Raw genomic sequence first — 27,625 nt, forward strand, 5'->3', positions numbered from 1 at the left:
CACGAAGTATTAAGCGTTCAAGGAGCAAGATGTACAACCTACTCTCAAATGTTTAGACAGTGGACGGATAAATAGATGGATAGATTGGTACAACCAATGTGGCAAAATGTTAAAACTAGGGGATCTGGGTGTGGGGGGGTAAGTTGGAGTTCTCCATATGGGCTCTGTGTTATATTTGTAACTGTCCAGGAAGTATACAATTATTTCAAAAAAAAAAATTTAAGGGGGAGAACCCCAAATCCTGGTCTAACAACTAAGGGGGAAATGAGCCTTCAGAACAGAGCCCCTAGCAGTTCTCCCCGACCTCAAACCAAAGTGAACTGAATCATGTGCAAAATTATTCCAGTCCCTGCTGGGCTGGGCTTAGAGCATCAAGGCTGTGGGGCCCCGGGCAGGGGACTCATTTGTGCGCCAAGACCTGCTCCTCACAGCAGCTTGTCGCGTCCACAAAGTTCCCGAGACATTCCTGCTCAGGGTCCCCAAGAGTGTGTCCGTCACCCCGGGGTGGAGGCACCACTGCCGTATTCCCCTAAGCCACGAGGGCTCAGCAGGGGGGCCCTGGAAGGGCGACTCGCAGTGCCTGGACAGGTGGGACTGCCCCTGCCTGCCACCAGCGGGACGAGAATAAGACGACAAACACCCCCTCCCAGGGGCCGTTAGCGACAGCCGAACATAAGGTCGTCTCCCAGCAAGAGTTGGCATGCATACGAACTCGAATAAATTAGAAAATCTGCTCCCACGATGGAAACTAGCCCTTCTATTAACTTATTTCTTGAAGTGAATTTGGAGAAAAGCCTTTATTATTTGACTTTTTTATGTGTGTGAGGCACAGGTGCTAGGGACTGAACCCAAGACCTTGTATTGGGTTCTCAACCACTGAGCCACATCGGCTCCCCATCAGCCCTTCTATAAACCAGTTTGCACGAGGAGGATTTTGAGGTTTTCCTTTCTCCCCCTTCTCTTCTGGAGACTGATTCCTGCATCTCAGAGGACATGAAAACCCGAAATACTAGAAGGCTTTTTGTTTCTCCAGCCCTCGGGTCTATTGTGCAACTGGATGATGAGAGTCTAACTTAGCAGCTCCGTTGAGCATGCCCAGTAAAGAAGTGGTGCTTCGCTTAGGACTGAGGGGAGAGCCTGCAGGCTTGGCTCATTCCCAGACCAGCTCCAACCACCCAGCACCAGGGATCCTGGGGCTTCCCCACACACCGGGGGGCAGCATTTGCTCACCAGGAGCTGCGGTTCACTTGCCCGTTGCAGTCAGAGTGGCTGGATGGAGCCACTAGCTTTAATTTTTTTATTGTCTTTTTATTTTTTTAAAAATACGTAGATCATACAAAATGTTACATTAAAAAATATAAGAGGTTCCCATATTCCCCACTCCCCACCCCCCCACTCCTCCCACACTGACAACTTCCTTCATCACTGTGGCACATTCATTGCATTTGGTGAATACATTTTGGAGCACTGCTGCACCGCATGGATTATAGTTTATGCTGTAGTTTACACTCTCCCCCAGCCGATTCAGTGGGTCATGGCAGGATATATAATGCCCTGCACCTGTCCCTCCTTGGTTTTAATTCTTTTCCCTTTACTGAGAAATTCTAGTGAGCTTGGGGGCATCTCAGCGCAGTGCTCCAATGCAAGCGTGTCGAAACGGATTTCATCTCCCCTTTAATTTCACATGAAAGAAACACTGCTTTGTTCTTCTTTGCCAGGTGATGCCTCACCTAGAAACGCCCTGCCAAAGAGTGAAAGTCCCCTGCTCTGGAATCACAGAGCAGGCTGTGGGGATCCGTGGAGCGGTGGAGGGGAGGAGGGAAGGCCCCCCTCAGGCCCATGAACATTTTCATTAAAGCTGGGTCCTCCCCAAGGCGTTTTTTTCTTCCAGGCTGTTGGTTTTGGAATAACGCCACGCCTGCTTTCCGGGCCCCGGAGACCACTTCTCCTAGCATCTTCCTTTCCCTAGAGCCCTTAGGTGGTAGGTGCTCCTCTCCACCCGCTGAAGCTTTTCCAGCCCCTTCCCACACCCCTGTCCCCCTACCCACAACCCCCCCAACTCTGCATCCCCCCTCGTCCCTTCCTACACTCCCAAGACCCCCTTCCCCTACCGGCAACCCCTTCCCCTTTCTGCACCCCACAGCCCCTTTCAGCCCCCACGCCCCTCTTCCCGCACCCACTCCACCCTCCTTCCCGCATCAACCCCCCGCCCCTTCCCACACCCCAGGACCCCCTCTCGTACCCACCTCCTTTCCTTCTGGTACCCCAAGGAGCCCGCCCCCCTCCCCTTCCCCTTTCTGCACCCCACAGCCCCTTCCAGCCCCCACCCAAGCCTCCTTTCTGTACCGACTTGTGGGCCCTTCCCACACCCCCACGACCCCCTCCTGCACCCACCTCCACCCCTTCCAGTACCCCTAAGAAGCCCTCCTCCCTTCTCCCCTCCCCACCCGGCTCCCCTCCCCGCACCCCGCATCCCGCGCCCCCTCCCTGCCCCCGGCCCGCACTCACGGTTGAGCAGCCCGAGCTGCAGCAGCGAGGCCAGGGCAGTGAGGATCATGAAGAGCAGCAGCCCTCCCCTGCGGCCCAGCATCCGCACCACCACGCACATGGCCAGGCACGAGGCCAGCGCGATGCCGGCCGTGGTGTAGTAGTCGGCGTAGAAGTTCTCCAGGAGCGGGACCTTCACCTCGTGGCCCATCATGCTCCTGGCGAAGCAGTGGTGGATGCCGAACCCCGTCAGCCTGTGCGGGGGCACCCGCGTGAGTGCCAGGGAGGGGCAGGGGCTCTCGCTCCCCCTTCCCAGAGCCCCCCGCAGGGACGCAGACCCGCACGCTTCCGGCAACGAGGGCATCGGGGCGGGACACGTAAGGGGACCGGCCAAGGAACGGGGAGGAGCGCGCGGGGAGGAGCGCGCGGGGAGGAGCGCGCGGGGAGGAGCGCGCGGGGAGGAGCGCGCGGGGAGGAGCGCGCGCCTCTCGCGTGTACCCCCCACGCGGCAAGCCGTCGGGAAGACAGAGGAGGGACTGGTGTTTGCTTGGCGGGAGAGGGCCCTGGAGGGCTGGCAGGAGCCCGTCCTGGGGGGCTCGGGGATGGCGGGGGAGGCAAGGCGCGCCACGGAGCAGTGTCCTTAAGGCGCGGCTATGGCTGCCGTGGGAAAGACAGGACCAGAAGCGGGCAGGGCTGCCTGGTCCTCCGGGGGCTGCTGAGGCCGGGTCCCCCCAGCGCGCGGGGAGACGGAAGGTGGCCACGGATTTGGAGGTAAACCCGTGGGACTGCCGAGGTGGGAGCGGGGCAGCATGCCGCGGAGGCTGCTGGTCTGGGCAGGTGGGTGGAGGGAGCTCCGTGCAGGGACCAGGAGAGACTGGGCGCACGGCCGGTGGCCCTGTGGGGGTGCGGAGGGAGCACCCACGGAGCAGGGAGGGGACCCCGAGCACTCCATTTTGGTCCACAGTAACTCTGAGAGGGCTTTTGGGCATCCATTTGAAGCGGTCAAAGGGACAGACTGGAGGGCTGAGGTGGGAGCCCTGAGGATGGGATGTATGGCAAGGAGGCAGGACTCCAGCCTTCCCAGATGGAGGGAGGGGTCGACACCCCTGACAGTCAGTCGAAGGCAGGGACAGAAGTGTGAGTGCTGGGCTGGACCGCAGGCAGGCCCCTAGGTGCCCTGCTGAGCATGACCCTGGGAGCCTGGCCGTCAGGGTCTGGGGAGAGGTGGGGCAAGAGGAGGGACAGAGAATGGCTGCAGAGGGCTCTGGGAGAGGTGGCGCTATGAGGATGTTTATGTGCTGATGCGACAGGTTCAGGGGGAAGAGAGAAACCGGTGATGAAGGAGAGGGAAGGTGCAGGTGCAAAGTCCGTGGATGGCGGGAGAAATGAGGGAAGGCGCCAAGAGGTGGAGATGGCAGGAGAAATGAGGGAAGGCGCCAGGCAGTGGAGAGCACTCACTGGACACTGGTGGCCATGACGTTAAAGTGAGGACAACCAGATGGAGAGTTGGTTGTCCAGTCACCAACTCCAGCCACCCCCAATTGTATGTGGCAGAGAACAGCACACCCCCAGCACACGCCCAGTATACACCCAGTAACCACATACCACATGCCCAGCATACACCCACCAAAAGCCTAGCACACACCCAGTATACACCTATCAAACGCCCAGCACATGCCCAGTGTATAACCAACAAACGGCCAGCACACGCCCAGTAGACACCCAACAAACGGCCAGCACACGCCCAGTAGACACCCAACAAACGGCCAGCACGCGCCCAGTAGACACCCAACAAACGGCCAGCACGCGCCCAGTAGACACCCAACAAACGGCCAGCACGCGCCCAGTAGACACCCAACAAAGGCCCAGCATGCGCCCAGTAGACACCCAACAAATGGCCAGCATGCGCCCAGTAGACACCCAACAAACGGCCAGCACGCGCCCAGTAGACACCCAACAAAGGCCCAGCACGCGCCCAGTAGACACCCAACAAACGGCCAGCATGCGCCCAGTAGACACCCAACAAAGGCCCAGCACGCGCCCAGTAGACACCCAACAAACGGCCAGCACACGCCCAGTAGACACCCAGCGAAGGCCCAGCCCCCGCCCAGCATACACCCAGCAAGGTCCAGCCCCCGCGGGCTGTAGCTTTGGAGGGCTGGGTAGCGAGTGGTCAGTGATGGAGCGTGAGCTCCAGGCGGGCCAGGCGGGAGGCGGAGATGAGGGGGTGCAGCACCGTGAGGGCGCGGCTGGGCCCCAGGACTGGAAGTCAGGAAGCACTGCTGAGGGAAGGAGGGGCGGCGGCCAGGAAGGAGGGCAGCGCGCGCAAGCCGCGCCACGGGTATGTGCCATGGAGCCCCCAAGACGATGGGGGTGACTGGAGAAGATGAGGCCCAGGGAGTGATCGTGGCCGAAGTGGGGCGCAGGGGATGGGGCGGGAGCACCCCAGCTGCCCAAATGGTGACGGCAGTGGGGGGAGAAAAAGAGAGTGCTCCTGGCCCTGCCTCGTGAGGGCAGCCCCGGAGGTGGAGGGGCAGCGTGTTCTCGTGTCCAGAGCCTCCATGGAGCTGAAGGGAGAGGCGGAGGTGACTCCCGCGCCCGGCCCCGGCCCCCGGGGGCAGGCTGGGGAGAGCTGGACGGAGACCCAGCCCTCCCCGGGGCACGCTGACAGGAGCAGCCGCCCTTCCCAGGGTGTCCTGCCTGGGGCGCCCCGACGCCAGCAGACAGCGGGAACGGCGAGGGCCACCGCCGGCAGGGGGCGCCCGCCACCGCCAGGAGGGGGCCGCTGGCGGGGTCTCGCCAGGGGCGGGGGGGGGGGGGGGGGGGGGTGCGTCACCACTGCGAGCCAGCACCGCCGGCCCTTGCTGCAATAGCGGGTCCAGTTCTTCTCCAAATAAGTCCTTCCCCTCCACAGATGAGGAGTGACCCCGCCTGCCCCCCGAGCGCCCCCCGCCCGCCCCCCGCCCGCCCCCTCACTCACGAGTTCACACACAGGACCACGATGTTCTTCCACAGGTTCCTGGTCCCCACCACCTTCACGATGCAGACCTTCTTGGGCCTTCTGGAAAGTTCTTTCTCCAGCTCTGCAAGGGAACACAAGCAGGCGACCCTCGCAGGCGGCCCCGGGTTCTGGCACCACCAGGAGGGGATGTTTTTTTGCTTTGAACCGGGGGACAGGGTCTCTGCATTGAGCATAGAAAACGTGGTCGCAGAGACGCCACCTTTCAGTTAGAATGTCCCTCTGGAGCCTGACAAGGAGCCAAGAGAGGCTGGCGGTATCAATTTCCAACGTGGGACCTTTTTTTTTGGGAACCAGGCAGGGTACACACGAGTAAACAAACTGCGGACACGCACTGCACTTTTGCCTGCGTAAGGAACTTAATGAAGGCATTTTAGGTTAGGGAGCCACTAATTAGGTCCCTGGCAAATCCAAACAAGCAGTTCTCTGTTCTTCTAGCGTCCGCATCTCCCACGGCTCAGGGACTTGGAGAACTGCTCGCTGAAAAGCTTCATGTCGTGGCACAGAATGGAAGACGGTTATAGCTACTCTTCTGACGTTGCGCCTTGAGCATGTGATTAATAGATGAATGGAAAAGAGATGTATATGTTTTATGAACACATACATGTATCTACGTCTCTGTACATGTTTTAGGTCCTGGGCAACTGTCGCTGGAGGTAGGGGTATCACACAGGATGGACAAATGTTTGGGCTCAAAGGGACATAAGTGACTACAAAGTTAGGAGCCTGAGTTTCCTGGGAGGCTCAAACTGGGTGAGGCAACCATTCTGAAAGGGTCCAAGCCATGCGCCGTGGTCAGGATGATAATGTCAGGTGGTTCACTAAGGTACTGCTGTGGGTCTGTCAATTTAACAAGGAAGGGAAGCGGACATGGCTCAACTGACAGAGCACCCACCTACCACATGGAGGGTCCAGGGTTCGATACCCAGGGCCTCCTGACCCGTGTGGTGAGCTGGCCCATGTGCAGTGCTGCTACCGCACACAAGGAATGCCATGCCATGCAGGGGTGTCCCCTGCATAGGGGTGCCCCACGTGCAAGGAGTGCAACCCACAAGGAGAGCCGCCCCACGTGAAAAAAGAATAGCCCGCCCAGGAGTGGCGCCACACACACGGAGAGCTGACCCAGCAAGACAACGCAACAAAAAGAGACACAGATTCCCAGTGCTGCTGGATAAAGCAAGTGGATGCAGAAGAACAGACAGCAAATGGACACAGAGAGCAGACAATGGGGCGGAAGGGGAGAGAAAAAAATAAAAAAATAAAAAATAAATCTTTTTTTAAAATTAATTTATTTTTATTTTTTAATTTCTCTTCCATTTTCCACCCCCTACCCCCAGTTGTCTGCTTTCTGTGTCCATTCGCTGTGTGTTCTTCTGTGTCCACTTCTATTATCAGCAGCACTGGGAATCTGTGTCTCGTTTTTGTTGTTGTTGTTGTTGTTGTATCATCTTGCTGCATTAGCTCTCTGTGTGTGTGGCATCATTCCTGGGCAGCCTAAACTTTCTTTCGCGCTGGGCGGCTCTCCTTACAGGGCACACTCCTTGCACATGGGGCTCCCCTACGCGGGGGACACCCCCGCGTGGCAGGGCACCCCTTGCGCGCATCAGCGCTGCACGTGGGCCAGCTCACCATATGGGCCAGGAGGCCCTGGGTTTGAACCATGGACCTTCCATGTGGTAGGCGGATGCTCTAACCATCGAGCCAAGTCCGCTTCCCTAAATAAATCTTAAAAAAAGATTTTTATTCAACAAGGAAGCTCAACCAAGGAAACGCCTTGGCTGTAGCATCTGCCCAACGGTGTGAGTGGAGGTCCAGCCTCCGGCAGCTTGCCAGGGGCGTGGCTGCTTGGAATCTCCTGACTGATGAATGAACAGAGAGAAAGGGATGGGTGGAGCTCCTCAGGCCGGTCAAGGTCTCGAAAAATAAGGGAAGACCAGGGACATTCCAGGCTGCTACTCTATCCTAATTATCAGACGTTGACATTTCAGGAAGACTCGTGCTCTGATTTGGAAAAACATCTGTTCTGTTCCCCTGGGACAATTGTGTCAAAGAGAAAATTATTTCTTCTGTTTCCAGCAAAATCTACAATAAATGGTTAGAAATAAATCCGTTATCCTGAGTGGAGAGATGAATTTCAAACCATGGAAATAAGATAGAGCATTTTATAATGTATAGAGTCTTCTGGTTTGAAACTGGATTTTTAGCAATTTTTTTCCTCCTTTTAAAATAACCAATCGAATTAAAAGGTAGGATTGTGATGGTTAAGTTCAGGAATCAGCTTGGCCAGGTGTCAGTGTCCAGTTGTTTGGTCAAACAAGCACGGGCCCAACTGTTACTATAAGGACATTCTCTGGACTTAAATATCAGTAATTGCATCTATGGCTGACTGCATCTACAATCAACTGAGGAGTTTGCCTTCAGCAATGTGAGAGGTCTCATCCAATCAGCCGAAGACCTTAAAAGGAGAAGAGGTGATCTCAGCAGTCAGAAGGGAGAGCTTCCAGCTCTGCTTCAGCCAGCCAGCCTCTCCTGGGGAATTCATCGAGGACTTTCCTTGGAGCTCCTGCTTGCAGCCTGCCCTACAGAATCTTGACTTGTGCATCCCCTCTGTTGTGTGAGGCAATTTCATAACACCTCACAGTATTTACACATAGCTTCAGTCCATTCTGTTTCTCCAGAGAAGGCTGACTAATAATGTCTACAAAAAAAAAGTAGTGAGAGTGGGGAGACCCTGTCCTCCGAGGAAACCCGGACACTCAGTGGGGAAATAAAATGGCCTTGGAGTGGGGAGGCACGAGCACCCTGGCGGTCTGTGTCCCATCAACCTCCAGCCCCTGCACTGGCCCATCATGGGGTGACCGCCACCCCTGGGACACCCCACGTTCAACTCTCCCTGCCACTCTCCGCTCCACCCAAGGGTTCCTGATGATGTTTGAGTATTACCTAAAACAGGTACATACATATCTGTGTGTGCATGCATATGTGTACATACACATATCTATTTTTTATTAAGTGCAATTTGAAGGAAAATATGTTGCTGTAACCATGAAAGTTTAAGGAGTTTTTATTTTTAAAACTTTTTTTTTGGCTTCAATGTCCCCAGAAGGGGCATAGAAGGGAAAAAGAACAACCTTTTCCATGTCTGAGGTTATGCCACATGCCATCTAAGTTTCCGGAACTTCTTTACTTCCATATTTAGATGTAAAAACTGAGCTCTGCACTTGTCAGAGCTACTGGCCTTTTGCCTATGTCCTCCGACCCTCTTTTTAAAATTTTTATTTTTTAAAAAGATTTATTTATTTCTCTCCTCTTCCCCCCCGTCCCCATTGTCTGCTCTCTGGGTCCATTCGCTGTGTGTTTTCTGTGTCCGCTTGTATCCTTGTCAGTGGCACTGGGAATCTGTGTTTCTTTTTGTTGTGTCATCTTGCTGCATCAGCTCTCCGTGTGTGTGGTGCCATTCCTGGTCAGGCTGCGCTTTTTTCCTTCAGGGCAGCTCAATGTAGGGTGTATTCCTACGCGGGGGACACCTGTGTGGCACGGCACTTCTTGTGCACAGTAGTGCTGCGCATGGACCAACTCATCACACAGGTCAGTGGGCCCTGGGTTTGAACCCTGGACCTCCCATGTGGTAGGCAGATGCTCTATCCGTTGAGCCATATCTGCTTCCCCCTCAGACCCTCTTGACCTCTGTGACCTTTTTACCTTTGTTTTCCCCCCAGTAAAAATTTGCTAATTTGATTTATAGACATCCTCTCCCTATGGTTAAAAACTGAAAAAAAAAAAAAGTCAAGTGTGCAGAGTATCTCTCCTGTTATAAACATTATCAGAAACCAAGTATAAGAGCCACATTTTCACATCCTGTAATCCTTGCACCAAGAAAATTTAAATGCCCATTAGTATGTTTATGTAAGTTTAGAGTTAAAAAAAACGTGGTCTAAATACAATTCCTAACGTATTAATTGGATATGAAATAAGATGCTGCTAAAGAAACCATAGCAATTATGTTATGACATGGCATGTTTTGTAGCATTAAACCTTAGTTTAAACCCAGCGTCTAAAGAATTGACTGCAGCCTACAGAGGTAGCCACGTTATTCTAAATGGAATATGATTAACTTTTCTAGGTCTATCGATATTTTGTTAGGATCTCCGTTACTGATACCTCCAGCCGATCAACAGCAACTTGAAGCTTCCTTCGCACAAAGGGAGGGACAAAACTGCACAACCTCTGAATTATAAGAAATATCGAGACGATGTCGTAGAGCCCCTAAGAGAAGTTGAATATAAAGGCCTTTGGTCTTGGCAATGGCTTGGAGTTACGTGCCCCAGAAGACATGTTTTTAATCCAGTCCTGTGGGGTAAAGCCATCATAGGTAGGACCTTTAAAGGAGGGTCCCTCAGTTAAGGTCAGGATGGGGTTTCATCCCAGGCTAAAGAGAGAGAAGCTGCCGGAACCAGTCAGCAGCCGGCTGTCAGCGGAACCCGAAGGAGAAAGAAGACACCGCCACATGCACTGTCACGTGACGGAGAAGCCAGGGAGCCCCGAAGATCACCAGGCAGCCAGAAGCAAGCCTCTAGCCTCTGACACCGGCAGCAGGACCTTGTTTAAGCCAAGCCATTGCAAGGTATTTGTTTTAGCAGCTGGGAAAAGGAACCGGCTCTTTAGTTACCAGACAGAAATCGCAGGGCCTTTGCTCAAGTCTTTGCATGTGGAAATAAGTAGGAAAAGGGGTATGGAGAGTTAAACAGACCATGAGCTTCGAGGAAGCCACTGCTAAAAACTTCCCTCTCCCTGACCCTTCCCAAACTCCTCAACCCTCTTGATGTAGACTCCGTAGAAAAACTTCAAACCAGAGATCACAGGGAGCCTATTTAATTCCTGACAAACCAGGTATCTCCTACTCCATCCTGGAATCTGTTTTTGTTCCTATTTTTTTTTTTTTAAAGATTTATTTTTTCTTTATTTCTTGCCCCTTCTCCTCCCCTCCCCCCCGAGTTGTCTGTTCTCTGTGTCCATTCACTGTGTGTTCTTCTGTGACCGCTTCTATCCTTATCAGTGGCACCAGGAATCTGTGTTTCTTTTTGTTGCGTCATCTTGCTGTGTCAGCTCTCCGTGTGTGCGGCACCATTCCTGGGCAGGCTGCACTTTCTTTCGCGCTGGGCGGCTCTCCTTACGGGGCGCACTCCTTGCGCGTGGGGCTTCCCTACGCGGGGAACACCCCTGCATGGCAGGGCACTCCTTGCGCGCATCAGCACTGAGCGTGGGCCAGCTCCACACGGGTCAAGGAGGCCTGGGGTTTGAACCGCAGACCTCCTATGTGGTAGACGGACACTCTAACCACTGGGCCAAGTCCGCTTCCCTTGTTCCTATTTTTTGTATTTCAACTAAAAATGAGGGGCCCCTCTCGGTCCCTGTTACAGAACCAGATCAGACAAGGCTGGCAACTCCTTTCCTAACCGTTTGTCCAGCTCCCCGGGATGCGGGGAAGCAGTTGTGGGGTGGGGTGGGGATCGAGGAACCAGGCAGGGGGCTCTTACCCTTCCTAGCTGAGCTGCCCTGGGAAAGTAACTTAGCTGCTCTGAGTCTCAGCTTCCTCATCCATTACCTGGGACAACCAGGACCAAATGAACTACTGTGTGGGAAGCCTCCCCACACAACTTCATCATGCAGGTCCTTCCCAGCCCGAGGCCTCCAGCTGACCCAGAGGTTGTGTCTCACCACCAGCCAGAGAAGGGCAAGGGGGTCCTGGAAATCCACTGGGAGGAGCCACCATCTCTCTGTATTTTGGGAATCTGGTTACAAAAGGTCAACCTAACAGCAGATCATTCATGATCAGGCTTGGAAAGTGCCGAGACAAAAAAAACCAGACGGATCATCAGAGTTAACTCAGGTTAACTCAGGTGGGGTTATGCGGTAACCGGCTTGGCTTTTATCCTTGTGTTCAAAGCTAGAGGACTGCTGTGCAATTCAGAGAGCACCAGTTATGGCAAATGAAAGAGAAGATGAAGGTGACGATGATGATGACAGCAAAGAACTGCTGCCACAAGACTCATCCAAAAAAAAAAAAAAAAATGCACACACTACCAGCTCCAAGGTCCTGAGCCCAGGCTCAGGGTAGAGAAAGTTCCTGTTCTCTCACCCTCCCTTGCAGCCCTTTACCCCTTGGATAGAGCTTTGGAAAAGGAGGCCATTGGCAAGTGAGAGGAGGTAAGTGTCAATACGGACCTTATTACAGTGTCACCTCAATTTTCAACATGCATCCACATTTTTGACACCGGAGCCCGCACTGCTAAACTCTGGGATTTTCTCTTGATGCACAGATGGTTTTACCGAGGCTGAATTCCTTCATACCAGTAGGAGCAGCGGTGTATTCAAGTAGTCGAACGCAGGCACCCTGGAACCAGCCTGACCGCGCGCAAGTCTCGGGCTCCTCACATCCCAGCCGCGCAACTCTGAGCAAGGTAGCTCACGCTGGGGACCCTGAGGTGCCCTACTCCGTGGAACCTCTTTTGGACATCAGGTTCTGAGCAGATGGACAAGACAACGGGTCAGGCGGGAGCGGCCACATCCAGCCTCTGATCTTGGTAAAGGCTGCGCTGGAGGCCCACTGGGCCTGAAGTCCAACCCTCTAATAACAGCATCAGGGTTGCCCCTTGTGGCCCGGGCTAGGGCACCCAGCTCTGGTGGCTGCCGCCCGGGACAAAGAGAAGGGGGACGAGTCACCCTGCCTGCCGTGGGCCTCGCTGCAGGGGACAGCTCCTTCCACCTGCAGCCTCAGGCCTGGGATGCAGTTTCCCCCCAGCACTTAGCCTCTTTGCACCCCTTTTCCCCACCTGCTGGGTAGGGATATTCATTTTACCTCCCTCCTATGGCTCCGATGAGCCTTAAAGGAAATAATGCACGTGAAGGGTGCGGCCCAAGGCTTTGCAATTTATTACCAAAGGCTGAGTGTGGCCCTTGTTCCAGGACTTCTTTTTCCACTGGGCTGCCATCCACATGGCCACATTTGAAACCAGCAGGACTCCTTCCCCTCCTATACACTTTTTTAAGTTTTATTTTTTAAATTAATTAATCTATCTATCTCCCCTTCCTGCGCCCCCTCCCCCCCCGCCCAGTTGTCCGCTCTCTATTTCCATTCACTGTGTGTTCTTCTGTGTCCGCTTGTATTCTTGTCAGCAGCACCCGGAATCTGTGTTTCTTTTTGTTGCGTCATCTCGCTGCATCACCTCTGTGTGTGTGCAGTGCCACTCCTGAGCAGGCTGCACTCTTTTCACGCTGGGCGGCTCTCCTTACGGGGCACACTCCTTGCGCGTGGGGCTACCCTACGCGGGAGACACCCCTGCGTGGCAGGGCACTCCTTGCGTGCATCAGCACTGCGCGTGGGCCAGCTGCACACGGGTCAGGAGGCCCTGGGTGTGAACCCTGGACCTCCCATGTGGTAGGCGGACGCTCCATCAGTTGAGCCAAATCCGCTTCCCTCCTATACACTTTTAAAATCTCTGGCAGGTGAGCTAGGGCGCATCCTGTGATGCGCTGGTTATAGCAGTGACATGGGGAAGATGACACCTGGGAGGGTGCCCCAATAGCTGCAAGTAACTCAGCTGTGAACCCCACTAAGAAAATCAGACATGCTCAAAGATAAGCTGAAGAACACTTTCAAAGGGGAAAAGGATCGGAAGACGCTGGGACAGCAGGTTTCTTTTGGCCTCTGAGCCCCCCTCACCACCCCCACTCTGCTCTGATACCTGCGTGCCAGCTTGAGACACACATTTACCCAGCAGTGCTGCAGCCCATGGCTGTGGTTGATGCCCATGAGAAACTTCCCTAGCCCTCCTTGAGTGTGGGAGACCCTGAGTCATTGGTGTAAGACATATCCATGGTGTCAGGTGCTCCGCTAGAGCTGGGGGTACGCAGGCACCGGCAGACTGCCTTGCCAGACCTCAGAGCGCCGTGGGGTGACAGAGGCTAACGGGGAGTTACATGGTCATTCGCTGGGGTTGTGACGAGGAAGGCAGGGTTCAGCACCTCCAGCTATAGCCAGTGTCTGAGAGGAGGGCTGACGCGTCCTGCGGAGCTGGGAGCTTGCTCGGTCTCTAAGGAGCTGGCCCAGGAGAGCATGGAGTGGTGAGGAATCACAGGGAATTCCACAGGGGAAGGCCCCGTGCTGAGCGAGAGGGTGATACATTTTGGAAACCAGAAGAAAGCCAGAGGGCCTAAGCCATTGGGTGGGGAGCCCCTGGAGAGTTTCTGAGCAGGTGGGGGATCCGATCCTACCCCGCCTGGTTGCTCAGGGAGAAGGGATGATGGCAGGGAGGCTGGGAGCAAAGGGGTAGACCAGTTGGCAGGCTGGTGACCTGGCCTGGGGAAGAGACGGGCCCAGCTCAGTTGCTGGCCGTGTGCCCGGGGAGGCAATGGAGGGAGCTTCCAAGCAGAACGAGGAGTCTAGACTAGGAAGGCTGGAAGCAGAGGGTGTAGTCAGCCGGAACCGACACGCGCTGCCCCAAGCCCTCGGCAGAGCTTTGCAACAGGGGCTGACACGAATGTGCTTGATAGCTGGAAGGGGAGCAGGGCCCCAGAGGCTGCCCCCCTCCGCCCCCTGCCTTGTTAAGTCACGCTCGCGCGCACCAGCTACCTCTCGCCCGGCCACCTGCCTGCAACACCTGGAGGGAAGGAGACACCAGCCAGACTCACAAGCCAAGAGGGCTTTTCAAAGATGTTATGCCACTTTCCAAGAACAGGAGGGAAACGAATCCGTGTAATTCAGATAGAGGAAACAAGCTTTTCCCAAACAAGATTTTAGCCTGAAAGAAGCAGGGGAGTGATGATTTAATTAAATAAATGCCAGAAACCAAGGTTCTGTAAGGCTTTGGAGCATGATCCTGTTCCGGAATGGGGCCTGAGAAGTTTGGGGCAGATATCTGGACCTTCTGAAACGTAGATGGCCCCAAAGGAGAAAAGCTCACTAAAGTCTCAATCCTACCCATACAGGAATATCAGCACCTCGTCTACAAAGCCTCCCTCGTCTCCTGGAAACAGTGTAGTAAAGCAGCTTCCAGCCAGACTTCCAGGGTTCAAGTCCAGTTTGACTACTTACTAGCCATGTGGCCTCAGACAAGTGTCCTGACCTTTGTGCCTCAGTTTCCTCATCTGCAAAATGGTGACAATTACAACCCCTCTTTTTTTTTTTAAAAAGATTTATTTATTTATTTTAATTCCCCTCCCCTCCCCCGGTTGTCTGTTCTCTGTGTCTTTTTGTTGCGTCTTGTTTCTTTGTCCGCTTCTGTTGTCGTCAGCAGCATGGGAAGTATGGGCGGCGCCATTCCTCGGCAGGCTGCACTTTTTCTTTTCGCGCTGGGCGGCTCTCCTTAAGGGTGCACTCCTTGCGCGTGGGGCTCCCTTACGCGGGGGACACCCCTGTGTGGCACAGCACTCCTTGCGCGCATCAGCGCTGCGCATGGGCCAGCTCCACATGGGTCAAGGAGGCCCGGGGTTTGAACCGCGGACCTCCCATGTGGTAGACGGACACCCTAACCACTGGGCCAAGTCCGTTTCCCTACAACCCCTCTCTTGAAGGGTGTTGTGAAGAAATAGAAATTAATACATTAGAGCACTTAAGATTAAGTATTAATATATGTTAATATTTTTAAATCATTTAGAAAAGGGATTGAAAGACAAACACTCTGGAAATGTTCTTATTTATGATCGCGACCACTTAGCAAAGCGCCTGCACTCAATCCCCTCCAGGTACATCAGACCTGGCTCTCGTCCTTCTGCACTGTAGAGTGAGAGCTTTAGGTTTCCCTGAACTCTCCTGCCTGTGCTCACAGGCCAGGAAGAGCAAGTCCCACTTGTTGGGTGAAGGTGGCCCAAATCTCCTGTCCCTGTCTCTACAGGGCCTGCCATTCTGTTCAACTGCCTGGACCTTTAGAATCGGGAGTCTACAGTGAAGCCTGGGAAGTGGACTTGGCCCAGTGGTTAGGGCGTCCGCCTACCACATGGGAGGTCCAAGGTTCAAACCCCGGGCCTCCTTGACCCGTGTGGAGCTGGCCCACGTGCAGTGCTGATGCGTGCAAGGAGTGCCCTTCCAGTAGGGGTGTCCCCTGTGTAGGGGAGCCCCACGTGCAAGGAGTGCGCCCCATAAAGAGAGCCGCCCAGTGTGAAAAAAGTGCAACCTGCCCAAGAATGGTGCCACACACACAGAGAGCTGACACAACAAGGTGACGCAATAAAAAGAAACACAGATTTCCGGTGCTGCTGATAAGGATAGAAGCGGCCACAGAAGAACACAGCGAATGGACAGAGAGCAGACAACTGGGGGGGGGGGGGGGGGGGAGAGAAATAAATAAAAAGTAAATCTTAAAAATAAAATAAAATAAAGTGAAGCCCCTAGAAACCCATGGACTGGGTGATTCCGGAAGTCCTACTCTCCCACGAGGCCCTGATTCTCCTGACTTGGATTTCCCAGCACCGTTTTCCCCATTTGGGACAGTTTGAAGCTTTTGTGAATCCCAGAACACATCACGTTCTTGGAGCTAGTCCGTTCCTATGAGAAACCCCGTCTTTCATGGAGCTCAGGGATCTGAGAGGTGGAGAGAGAGGCCAGAGGCTGGAATCAGTGGAGCGGCCTGAAGCCGATAGGCCAGGGAGAGAGGAGCCTTATTCCTGATTGCTTGTAGCTGAGCTCAAGGAGAAAGTGAGCCTGGAGGAGAAGGCAGAGTCCAGCCGCCATCTTGCCACGTGGCAGAAGCCCAGGATCTGTCAGCAGCCGACTTTTGGTGAGACTGCATCTCTGTGATACCTTGATTTGGGCATATTTATAGCCTTGGAACTGTAAGATTTTAGGCTAATAAAATCCCATTATAAAAGCCAACCTATGTCTGGTATTTTTGCATTGGCAGCCCTTTGCAACTAAAACATCATTGTCCACGGGCAGCTGCAGGGCACATCTCTTGCCTCCCTCAGGTCTCTGTTCTCATGTGACCACAGACAAGGGGTCCCCAACCATCTGCCTGCTATCACCCACCACCACTGCCCTCTGTCCCGCTGCACTGCTGTAATTTTCTTTATAGCATCAATCTCTCCTGACGTATTATATATTTAAGTCCATTCTCTGTCTTGAACCTCTTGCGTGTAAGCTCCTTAAGAACAAAGCTTTGTCTTCTTAATTCCTTGCTGCTACAACAGTGTTTGGAACATGACAGGCATTTAAAAACTACTTGCTGGATGAAATCATCATCCCAAGGACTGCAAATGATGGGGGTAAGTGTGGATCTTTTCCCTTGGAAAAGAGCTTGTAGATTACTCTCCCAGGCAATTTTTCAGCAGCAGAACTAGCTACAACAGGGTCCGAGCTTGGTCTTGGTTTACTGATGGTTTTCAGAGATATATCTGTGCACGACTGGCCTCTGAATCTGTCTGGTACTCATGAAATATGCACGTTCTCAGGGCTTAGTCCATATCCAATGGATTCATATCTTTGACTGCAGAGAAGGGCTCCAGGGATCTGAAATTTAACAGCTTCCTGGTGGTACTTACACATCCCAACTTTGTGGCAATGCTCCCAAGACACAAAAATTCTACAGGTCTGAACCACAAACCAGAAATACTTTGCTTTTCCAGTTCGTCCATTGCCCAACAAATAGGTCATGGCCAGAAATAGACATGGCGGCTCTTTGAAGGTCACACTTAGGAAAAGAGAGGTAGTGGGGCTCTCACGGCATTGACACCTGGCGAGCAGGCAAGGTGGCCGCCAGGCCTTCCCAGATAGTCCCTCGAAGATGAGGAGTAGATTAGAGTCACCCTTTACTTCTGGTTTTGGATAGGCTACTGGACGAAAGAAACTGACACTTGCACAGGTAGAGAAAATTACAATTCAGTCACACTCCCAGACTCGAACGGGTGCTGCTGCCCACTGCAGACCAGCTGGGTCCAGAATTACATGGCACCGGCAGCCGTCCTGGGGAGTGCCATGCAGTGAATCCACTGCACCAGGCCAGGCAGGTGCCCCTGCCTTGCCCAGGTATGGCTGTTCAAGGCCAACACGTACTCACCAGGCAGCACTCCTTTGATATCACTCTCGGGACTCATGCAGTTTTTCTGTGTGAAGTGCAGGATCAGCTTCTTTGCAGACTCAAACTGCTGGGTAGCCATGAGCCACCTCAGGGACTCTGGGAAAATCCTTCAAAGACAGAAAAGGGAGTCAGTGGATGCCCTCAAACTGCAGGGCACGAAGAAGCGTGATTTGGGCCTGCAAACTGCGTAGGTGGGTGGGTGGTCAGGGCTCTCGCGGGCCCAGTTGGGAGAAAAGATTGGCACGCACGGGTTTCTACTTTGAGATTTTGGAACGTGGCAAGGGTGAAGGGCATTCTACTATCTGTGTCAAGAAATTGGCGTTGAATATTTTCCAAGATACCCGTGGATTTCTAAGGCAGGCAGAAACAAATGCCAATCATCTGTCACGAAAAACAACTATTAACAGAAAGATTTCTAAGTTAAAAAAAAAATCAACCCTGATACTAACCACCTGGCAGTAATTATTTTAAGTTTTTGAACATTTGAAGGCTGAAACTTTCATGGGCCTTATCTAGAGAAATCTTTTCATTCTGCTGTTAACTGCATGCCATACTTTTCCTTGAGATGAATGCTACTAGAACGGTGATTTTCAACTTTTATTAGCCACAGAAACCTGCTTTTTTTTTGGATGAAATCTTATGAGGAGCCCCAGAGGGAAAAAAAAAAACCCCAGTGTTTTATTAATATTGATGCATTTTGGAATCTTATGTGTATGACAGTGATTTGTAAGTCAATCAAAGAGAATGACAAAACTATTTGGAGCAGGGCTCAGCAAACTTTTTCTGTAAAGGGATGGAGAGTAAAGATTTTAGACTTTGTAGGCCATCCGTTCTCTGTTGTAACTACTGAACTCTGCCTTGGAGAATGAAAGTAGCCATGGATAATACGTAAATGAATGGATGTTCCTGTGCTCCATAAAAACTTTATTACAAAAACGGGCAGCAGACAAAAACTGGGGGAACAAAAACTGGAAGTCAAAGTGAGGGCTGACAGTTGGAGCCTCTTGCCAGCTGCAGTGTTCTAGTTACCACCGGTTCCATTTTAGCTACAGAGTGCATAGTATCAAGTAAATCATGATTCACATTGATTAAAAAGTTATCCTTAGTAACTAACACCTGTCTTACAATCTCATGGTAGTCTTGAGTTAAAACTAATCCAGAAGCTTAAAAGAGTATTAGTGGTACATTTTTATTTCAAAACTACCCACTAACAATATCGAATAACTGCTTTGTTCCCCGCTCTTAGCTATTGGAACAAAAATCAAGTTTTTCTTGCTTGTTCCTGTATTTTAAGGGGCAGTTTCCCAGGGAATGTGGAAGTCCTTCTGGGATGGGCAGTGTGATGGCTTGAAGCTGAACAGACCCCAGAAAATTATGTCCTTCAAGTTAATCCATTCCTGTGGGTGTGGACCTATTGCGGGCGGGACCTTTTGATTAGGTTACTTCAGTAGGGGTGTGGCCCAGGGTGGGTCTTGATCCCCCCACCGGAGTCCCTTTAAAGATGAGCAGAGAGAGAGAGCGAGAGAGAAAACCTCCGAAGCTGAAAGAGAAAGTCACAGGACGGAGAGCCGAAGCCATCAAGCCCAGAGAAGGGAGAGCCCAGCGGATGTCACCATATGCCTTGCCATGTGGCAGAGGCACCAAGGATCAACAGCAGTCAGGCTTCGGGGAAAAGGCTTCGCCCAGCGATGCCTTGACTTGGACATTTTCCCCAGCCCCGAAACTGTAAGCCTGTAAACTAATCAATCCCATTGTAAAAGGCAACCTATTTCCCATCTATTTCTGCTTTCGGCAGCCCAGCAGACTAAAACGGTTGCATCTTCACGTTAATTCACTCTGGGAGCCGGGGGACTTCCCCGAGAGTTAAAAGCCACGCCCTGCGCAGCCTCGGTGGAGGGGCAAGCTGTGTGCTGTCTCCTTAAGGCACAGTGCGCAGAAGGGTTCCTGCAGAGGTGACACATGGAAGCCCAATTTGAAACCTGGGTTTCAAATGGTAGGCACTGACTTTTTAAAAAATTATCAAAGTTACCGTTTATTTGACTGGTCTCTAATTTTAAGAAAAATCATTCTGGACATAATTCAAACACACAGAAAAAACCCTCGGTGTATAGCATTGACATCAGCGTTAAACAGGTATTAACATTTTGCCATGTTTTTAACAGATCCTTTCTTTATAATGAAATAACTGAACACTAATGCCAACCCTCATTGTTTAAGTTCTCCTATTATTTCCTTCTTTCTCATATATTTGGGTTTATTGTCTTCTTCTAATTTCTTGAGCTGGACACATGGCTCATTAACTTTAATTCTCCTTTTCTAATATATGCCTTTAAGACTTTAAATTTCCCCCTAAGGATCCCTTTTGCTCCATCTCTCAAGTCCTGATATGTGGTTTGTGGCGTGATTTCATTCTAAATATTTTATGATCTCCATTAGTAATTTTTCCAATATATATTCCACGGGTAAGCTTGGAAATGTAAAATATTACCTGTTCTGAGATGGGGGTAGTGGTGAGGTTGCAATCTCGGTTCATTCATTTTTAATTTTCCTAAATTATTATCAGAAAACGCATTACTGCCTGCAGAATCCCACAGACGATTATTAAATCTGGCCTATTTTTGGGGTGGTTCAAAACTACCTCCTCCCTTCCGGTTCGTCTGCTTGAGTTACCCAGGCCTCAGAGAACGGGCCGGCGCGCTGCCCGACTGTAGGTCGGAACACAGGTTTTGGTCGAGTTTCTTTTCCCTGGGTCATTGGGTCCCGGCTTCTGAGCGAGCCGAGGCTGGGACAGCGGCTTCTCCCACGCGGCCCCGGGGAGGCTGAGGCCAGCCCAGAAGCTGACCGTCCTCTCCACAGTGGCCTGGTGTGGCGGGGCACCTCTGCCGCCGGGCTGGCCCCTCGGCACGGTGGCAGCGGCTGAGCCGATGCTTTGGGCTGCGCAGGCTCGGGGCGGGCACGGGGCAGCAGCCGTGGGCGCCAGGGCGGGGCTGCTCTCTCCTCAAGCAGGGGCCCTTGACACGCAGTGACAGGACCCTGAGTGGGTCTCAGAGTCTTTTTAAAAGTGGCCACAGTGGCTGCTGAGGGCAGGGACAGGCAAGAAGAGATGAGACGGGGGCCATTTTCAGGACTTGGAGTTGTGCTGGGTGGTACTGCAGGGACAGATGCTGGACATTGTGTGTCCTGCCATGGCCCACTGGGTGGACTGGGGGAGAGTGTAAACTACAATGTAAACCATTATTCCTGTGGTGCAGTAAGTGCTCCAAAATGTATTCATCAAATGCAATGAATGTGCCTTGATGATGAAAGAGGTTGTTGATGTGGGAGGAGTGGGGTGAGGGGGGTGGGGGCTATATGGGGACCTCATATTTTTTTAATGTAACATTTAAAAGAAAATAAAGAAGAAAAAAAAACCCCTAAAACAATTAAAAAAAAAAAAAGGTCTCTCAAAACACCCAGTATATAGCACACATTATTCTGCTGGTGGCGTGGGAGGGTTAAAATGTACTAGACAACAGGGAAGTGGACTTGGCCTAGTGGTTAGGGCGTCAGCCTACCACATGGGAGGTCTGCGGTTCAAACCCCGGGCCTCCTTGACCCGTGTGGAGCTGGCCCATGCGCAGCGCTGATGCGCACAAGGAGTGCCCTGCCATGCAGGTGTGTCCCCTGCATAGGGGAGCCCCACGCGCAAGGAGTGCACCCCGTAAGGAGAGCCACCCAGCATGAAAGAAAGTGCAGCCTGCCCAGGAATGGCACCACCCACACGGAGAGATGACACAGCACGATGACGCAACAAGAGAGACACAGATTCCCGTGCCGCTGATAACAACAGAAGTGGACAAAGAAGGACACGCAGACACAGAGAACAGACAACCGGCGGAGAGGGGGCAGAGAAATAAATAAATAAATAAATCTTTAAAAAAAAAAACAAAGCAAATGTCAAATTGGATTAAAAAAATGTGGTAGATAACAGGTGCAGGTCGGGGTCTTCTACTGCAGGTCAAAATGCTTCCTCTCAAATGCATAGGGACTCAACTCCACGACGGGAACAGAATTTGAAAACCAAGGCCATCTGCGGATGCGAGGCAGGGAAGACAAGGCCCACGGGAGAGGGGGCAGAAGCGGGAGCTGCCCAAGGCCCTTCTGGAACCACAGGGGCCATCCAGGCTGCGGAGCCATAAACAGCACCAGGGCAACTCTGCCCTCCCCCAGCAATGCCACGGCCGCGTCTCCACTTACCCCAAAGCTTTACTGATGGTGGTGGGGGGCAAGAGGGAAAGCAGTGGCCACGTGCTCCCTGACAAACAGTTTGCGTTTCATTCTTTGAGGTACTGGGGTCGGAGATCGAACCTGGGACCTCGCGTGTGGGAAGCTGGTGCTCAACCACTGAGCCACGTCGGCTTCCCTGGGCTGGCTTTTTTCATTTGTTTGTTGTTTGTTTTTTGTTTTTAGGAGGTACTGGAGATTGAACCTGGGAAATCACATGTGGGAAGAAGGCGCTCAACCGCTCGAGCTTCATCTGCTCCCCCCAATCAACAGTTTTGATTCCTGAAGGGGAGGGGAGTGACAGCCCCTGGGAAATCCAAAGACGAGTATTTGAGAAGTGTCATTTGTCATCAAGGAAAAGCCTGGTCATATGTCTATAGACAGACATTTTATTTTGTTACTAAAATTCCATCAGTCTAATCAAGAGCAGTAAGGACAGTCATCTGCCCCTCTTCTCAGATGCCATGAGAGTGCTCATCTTTTGGATGAGTTTCCCAACCCCCCCCTTTTTTTTAAAAGATTTAATTTCTTTCTTTCTTTCTCCCCTTTGTTGTTTGTGCTCGTTGCCTGCTCTTTGTGTGCTCTCTGTGTCTGATCGTCTTCTTTTTAGGAGGCACGGGAACTGAAACCAGGACCTCCCATGTGGGAGGGAGGTGCCTAATGGCCTGAGCCACCTCCGCTCCCTGCTTGTTGTGTCTCTCATTGTGTCTCATTGTTGCGTCATCTTGTTGCATCAGTTTGCCGCACCAGCCCATCGTGTCAGCTGGTTGTCTTGCTCGTCTTCTTTAGAAGGCACTGGGAAGTGAAGCTGGGACCTCCCGGGTGGTAGGCAGGCACCCAACTGCTTGAGCCACATCCGCTTCCCAAGTGTCTCACCTCTTGCTGGGTTTCAGAGCTACCGACAGACGCCCTGATAGCATTGGTGAGTACAGCCGCCTCCTGACCATTCTGCTCCCTTGACTATCACCCCTGAATTGTTTCTAAACGCAACTGCGTCTGGATAATGAAAACCTGACAAAAACAAACAACCTTATGAGAAATGACTATGAGCAAGAGTCTCCACGGAGAACCTTTGGGATTCGCAGATGAAGAAGAGGTTTCGAGGACAGCACTGTGAACCGATGCATGGCGTGACCTCAGGATTTACGAAGTAGGCGTGTGCCTCTTTTGGAGCTCAAGCCTTCGTTTAGTCACCAAGTTATTTTTCCAACACGTACTGAGTGTTACCGCTACAAAATGAATCAGATACAACCCTGACCTCAAGCAATTTAAGGATTTGTAGAGGGACCTCTGAAATAACTAGTCTTGAATAACACACCAGGGTCCAAGGTGGAGCCCCACATCGACAAACTGAAACGTAACTTAGCTACTACTTCTTTTGAGCCAGTGGCTCTCCCAGAACCCAAAACCCAAGGCCAAAAAAAAAAAAACAGTTCAGGGAGTAGATGAGGCTCAAGCAGTTGAGTGCCTGCCTCCCACACATGGGAGGTCCAAGGTTCAGGTCCTGGCGCCTCCTGAGAAAACAAAGACAAGCAAAACAAATGACAAAACCAACTCCGGGACATGGCTCAGTGGTTGAGCGCTGGCTTCCCACGTACAAGGCTCCCGGGTTCAATTCCTGGCCCCTGGAAACTCAAAACCAAACCAAACCAAACACAGCCCACCAGCTCTCCATACCTCTTGGGTGCCATCTTCCCACTTCCTGGGTGAGGTCCTGCCCGATTCGTGGACTGCTCAGTTGACCTGTGAGATCCTAATTTCCACATTGGTACAACAGTTTTTTCTTTTATCCCTCTATTAGATGAGCAAATCAAGTCCATGAAAGCGCAAAGACACGCATTATAGACTGAAAAGTGATTTAACCCGTCACTTCCGTGGGAGCCAGTGGGAGCCGGAAAAGAGGCTGTGGGCGGCTCCAGGCCAGGATGGCTCTGAAGAGGAGGCGACCCTCTCGGGCTGACCTTGAAGGTGAAGGGGTGCTGGCCAGGCCTGGGGTGCCGTGGCCTGGGTGGGGACAGGACCCGGAGGCGCGCGGTGGCCTCCTGAGTTTGGGGAAACCAGAAGGCCACGTGTGAGATGAGACAGGATGGGGAGAAGAGGGAGAGGGCCAAGGCTCAGGGAGGGCCTGGGGAATTACAGAACCTCAGGATCAGAGCGAACCGACTACAGGAACCCCACCCCACCCTGGCCGGGAGATTTAGGGCTGGGCTGGCAGATGCCCCGTGGCCATGAACTTGGCCTCCTGCGGTGGATGGTTATTGTGAATCGACTGCCTGACCGCTCTGTTCTAGGCGTTCCCCTGGAAATTTCTATTTTTTTATTATTTATTTATTTACCTATTTCATTTTTATCCCCTCCCCCCCTTTCCTTTGTTCCCCCGGAATTTGATTCTTCCAAGCCCATGGCGGGTACTGCTATTCGTATCCCCGTTTCTCAGGCAGAGAAAGTTCAAGGGCGCTGGCCAAGACATACGGCTGCTAAATGGCAGAGCTGGGACCCGAACCCGCAGGGCTGGCCCGAGAGCCCGCACCCTTCACCGCCTTCCGCGAAGGGACAGACCAAAGACGCGAAGGCGGCGCTCAAGGGTGACGGAAGATTGGGAAACTTGTGGCGCTCAAGGGTGACGGGAGATTGGGAAACTTGTTCTCACTACGCTTCCTCAGGCACTCCAGGAGGACGCAGGCTAACGGGGCACATAAATCCCGAGTTTTTACGTCGCCCTCTGTGCGTTTAAATGCGCTGCCAAGTCGTAACGAGGCGGTGGGCCTGGGGGAAAGGCCGGCGCTGGTGGTTTCCGTTTGGCTAACGTGCAGTGGGGCCCCGTTATGGAGATCTAATGAAATCGCTGCTGCCAAGGACACCATGTAATAACCCCGTGCAAATTAAAAAGCAAGCCAGCCGGCCCACAGCAGAGCCAAGCGGAGCCGAACCTCAGAGAATTCAGGTGATTTCCCAGGGAAAGTGGAAGCACCCTCGCAGGTGGCTGGTTAAAGGGTGGCCGTGATTATAACTCCATACGCGCCCAAGGGGTTTCCCTGGCGCCCAAGGAGTTTCCCTGGCAGATAGCTTTACGGTTAGCGGTTAGCGGCAAGAAGTGGCTGTGGCTGGGAGGGCAGGGACTTTTGTTGCTTTGAAAAAAAAAGAATCTTGGTAGTTGGCTGTTACCGTAACATGTCTCTGGGGCGGGAGGAGGGAAGGAAGCTGGGGAAGTCACAGAGGCAGGAGCTTGCCAGGTCCCTCACCGGAGGGCGACAACAGGCTCGAAAAATCTAGAGGATCTTGACGTTCACACCTGATAGGTGAGGGCTGGAAGCCAAGGTGTTGGTGAGCCTCGGAAGCCTCTGAGCAGGAAGGATGTGGGAACAAATGGAAGTCTCCACCGCTCCTTCTAAAGCTCACGGCCCTATGTGGGCAGTGAGGGGCCGAGTGGAGGGAAAACAAGATCAGAGGTGCTGCGGCGGAGGGCAGTCCCATCCGGCTGAGCGGTCAAGGCCAGGAGAAGCAGGTGGATGTGCTGCGAGTGGCCACGCATCGTGCAGACACAGCGAAGGGGGGTGGCGGGGCTGATGCGTGCCCTCGTTTGTTTAGAAGTCTTGCTAATTTGGATGAGCTCCCCAACAGATGTTTTCTGACTGTGAGCAGGCTGAGCAGGTGGTACCTGGATGTGCTGTGCCCTGGCTGCAGGGAACGGTTTACACACCAGCCGGGATGCTGGCACAGACCCAGCGGCACACGCGGGCAGCGGTCCTCATGGCCCGGGGCCCCCGGGTCATCGCAGGGGTCACCCTCCTACCCAGCTCAGCCCGTTTTCCCTCCTGGAGATGAGCTTCCCGCCCCCAGGCAAGGGATGGACCGGCCCTGGGAGCCGTCTCAGAATTGTGTCTTGGGATGTCTCATTCCAATCGTGTTGGTTAGAAGGTCCACAATCCAGAATCCAAAAAATTCTAACTAAACAGACAATGACAATTGAATGCCATACATGATCCTGGATGAGATCAAATGCCAGAGGAGAAAAGGTTGAAAAGGACAGTACTGGGACATGAAAAATTTGAATATAGACTATGAAGCTGTGTATAAAGTCCCTGAACTTGTCAAATGCACTTAGGGTGGTTACATAAGGCAATATCCATGTTCTTAGGAAATGGGCCTGGGAGTACTGAAGGGTTCAAAAAGCACGATGTATACAACCTATGCACAAATGTTCAGAAAACTGATGGAAAATAGACACATAGATGGATGCTACACAGATAGAATGAAACAGCAAATATGGCAAAATATCAAAATTGGTAGATCTGGGTATGATGGTTAGGCTACTGTGTCAACTTGGCCAGGTAATTGTGCGCAGTTGTTTGGTCAAGCAAGCACTGGGCTAACTGTAATACAAGGGCATTTGTGGACTTCAGTCACCATTGACTTTACTGCAGTGGTAAATCATAGATAGCTGGTTACAATTATATCAATCAGGGAGATTGCCATCAGCAATGAGTGACGCTTAACCCAATCAGTTGAATCCCTTAAAAGGGGAAGTGATTCCAGCATTGGGAGAGAATTTTCCACCTTGTTTGCAACCAACATCTCCCAGAACTCGTCAAGAACCTTCGCTGGACTTTCATCGCAGCCCCTGGTTGCAGCCTGCCTGCGGAACCTGGACCTGTGCATCCCCACAGCTGCGTGAGGGACTCATAGAATCACATGCTATCGACAGATACTGCTTGTTGAGTCCGTTTCTCTACAGACCCTGACTAATCCACTAGGTACTGGGGATATGTTGGCCTTCTCTGTATGGATTTTGTACTATTTTTTCAACTGTCCTATAATTGAAATTACTTCAAAATACAAAGTTTAAAGAAAAAAACAAAAAAGAATCCCACACTACCCTTTTTGCAGAACCCATCTGGCAACAAGGCCTGAACCAGCCTAGAACTCATTTGGAGGTTGAGCCTGACCTCAGGCTGGGAGGCTGCTTACACCACACTCCAGATCACCCCTGCCCGTGACCACGGCGCGGCGCACAGATCCTGAGGGTGTGCAGTAAGGGTCAGGATTTTGCACAGGGCCTATCTTTCTGAACGAAGCTCAGAAAAACTCCCCTGGCTCTGAAAGTTCTGGGTAGATGATGACGGTGCTGTACCTGGGGCGGGGGTAGCTGGGACTTGCTGAGTGCCCACACGGCCCAGGGGCTGGGCTTGGGTTATGAGATTAAGTTTTTTTTTATTTTTTATTTTTAAAAGATTTATTTCTCTCCCCATCTCGCCCCCCACCCCCCGTCCCCAGTTGTCTGTTCTCTGTGTCCATTTGCTGCATGTTCTTCTTTGTCTGCTTCTGTTGTTGTTGGCGGCCCGGGAATCTGTGTTTCTTCTTATTGCGTCATCTTGTTGCATCATCTCTCTGTGTGTGCGGCACCATTCCTGGGCAGGCTGCACTTTCTTTTGCACTGGGCAGCTCTCCTTACGGGGCGCACTCCTTGCGTGTGGGGCTCCCCTACGCGGGGGACACCCCTGCGTGCACGGCACTCCTTGCGCATCAGCACTGCGCATGGGCCAGCTCCACACAGGTAAAGGAGGCCCGGGGTTTGAACCGTGGACCTCCCATGTGGTAGGCGGACGCCCTAACCACTGGGCCAAGTCCATTTCCCGGGATTAAGTTTTAATGAAGCAAGAGTAGACGAATCCATTCTCTACTTTAAAAACTAAAATATTACAAAGAAAATGAAAATCCTCTTTTAGACCTCTAGTCCTGTCTCCCCTCCCTGCTGCTGGGAGGTTGCCCGTTACCACTTTGACGT

At 52.4% G+C, this 27,625-nt stretch overlaps 1 protein-coding gene across 1 annotated transcript in view; it reads right to left on the reverse strand.

Annotated features, from left to right (window-relative positions):
• The window catches only part of SLC22A23 (solute carrier family 22 member 23), a 221,153-nt gene that overhangs the window by 18,671 nt on the left and 174,857 nt on the right, over nt 1–27,625 (reverse strand). The window contains exons 5-7 of the mRNA XM_004483396.5: nt 17,557–17,684; nt 5,468–5,570; nt 2,509–2,741 (exon numbers count right to left, since the gene is read on the reverse strand). Of these exons, the coding sequence (XP_004483453.2) occupies nt 2,509–2,741; nt 5,468–5,570; nt 17,557–17,684 (464 nt within the window). The remainder of the gene's footprint in view (nt 1–2,508; nt 2,742–5,467; nt 5,571–17,556; nt 17,685–27,625) is intronic.

Source organism: Dasypus novemcinctus, chromosome 22, assembly GCF_030445035.2.
Source record: "Dasypus novemcinctus isolate mDasNov1 chromosome 22, mDasNov1.1.hap2, whole genome shotgun sequence".
NCBI classification, from domain to species: Eukaryota; Metazoa; Chordata; class Mammalia; order Cingulata; family Dasypodidae; genus Dasypus; species Dasypus novemcinctus.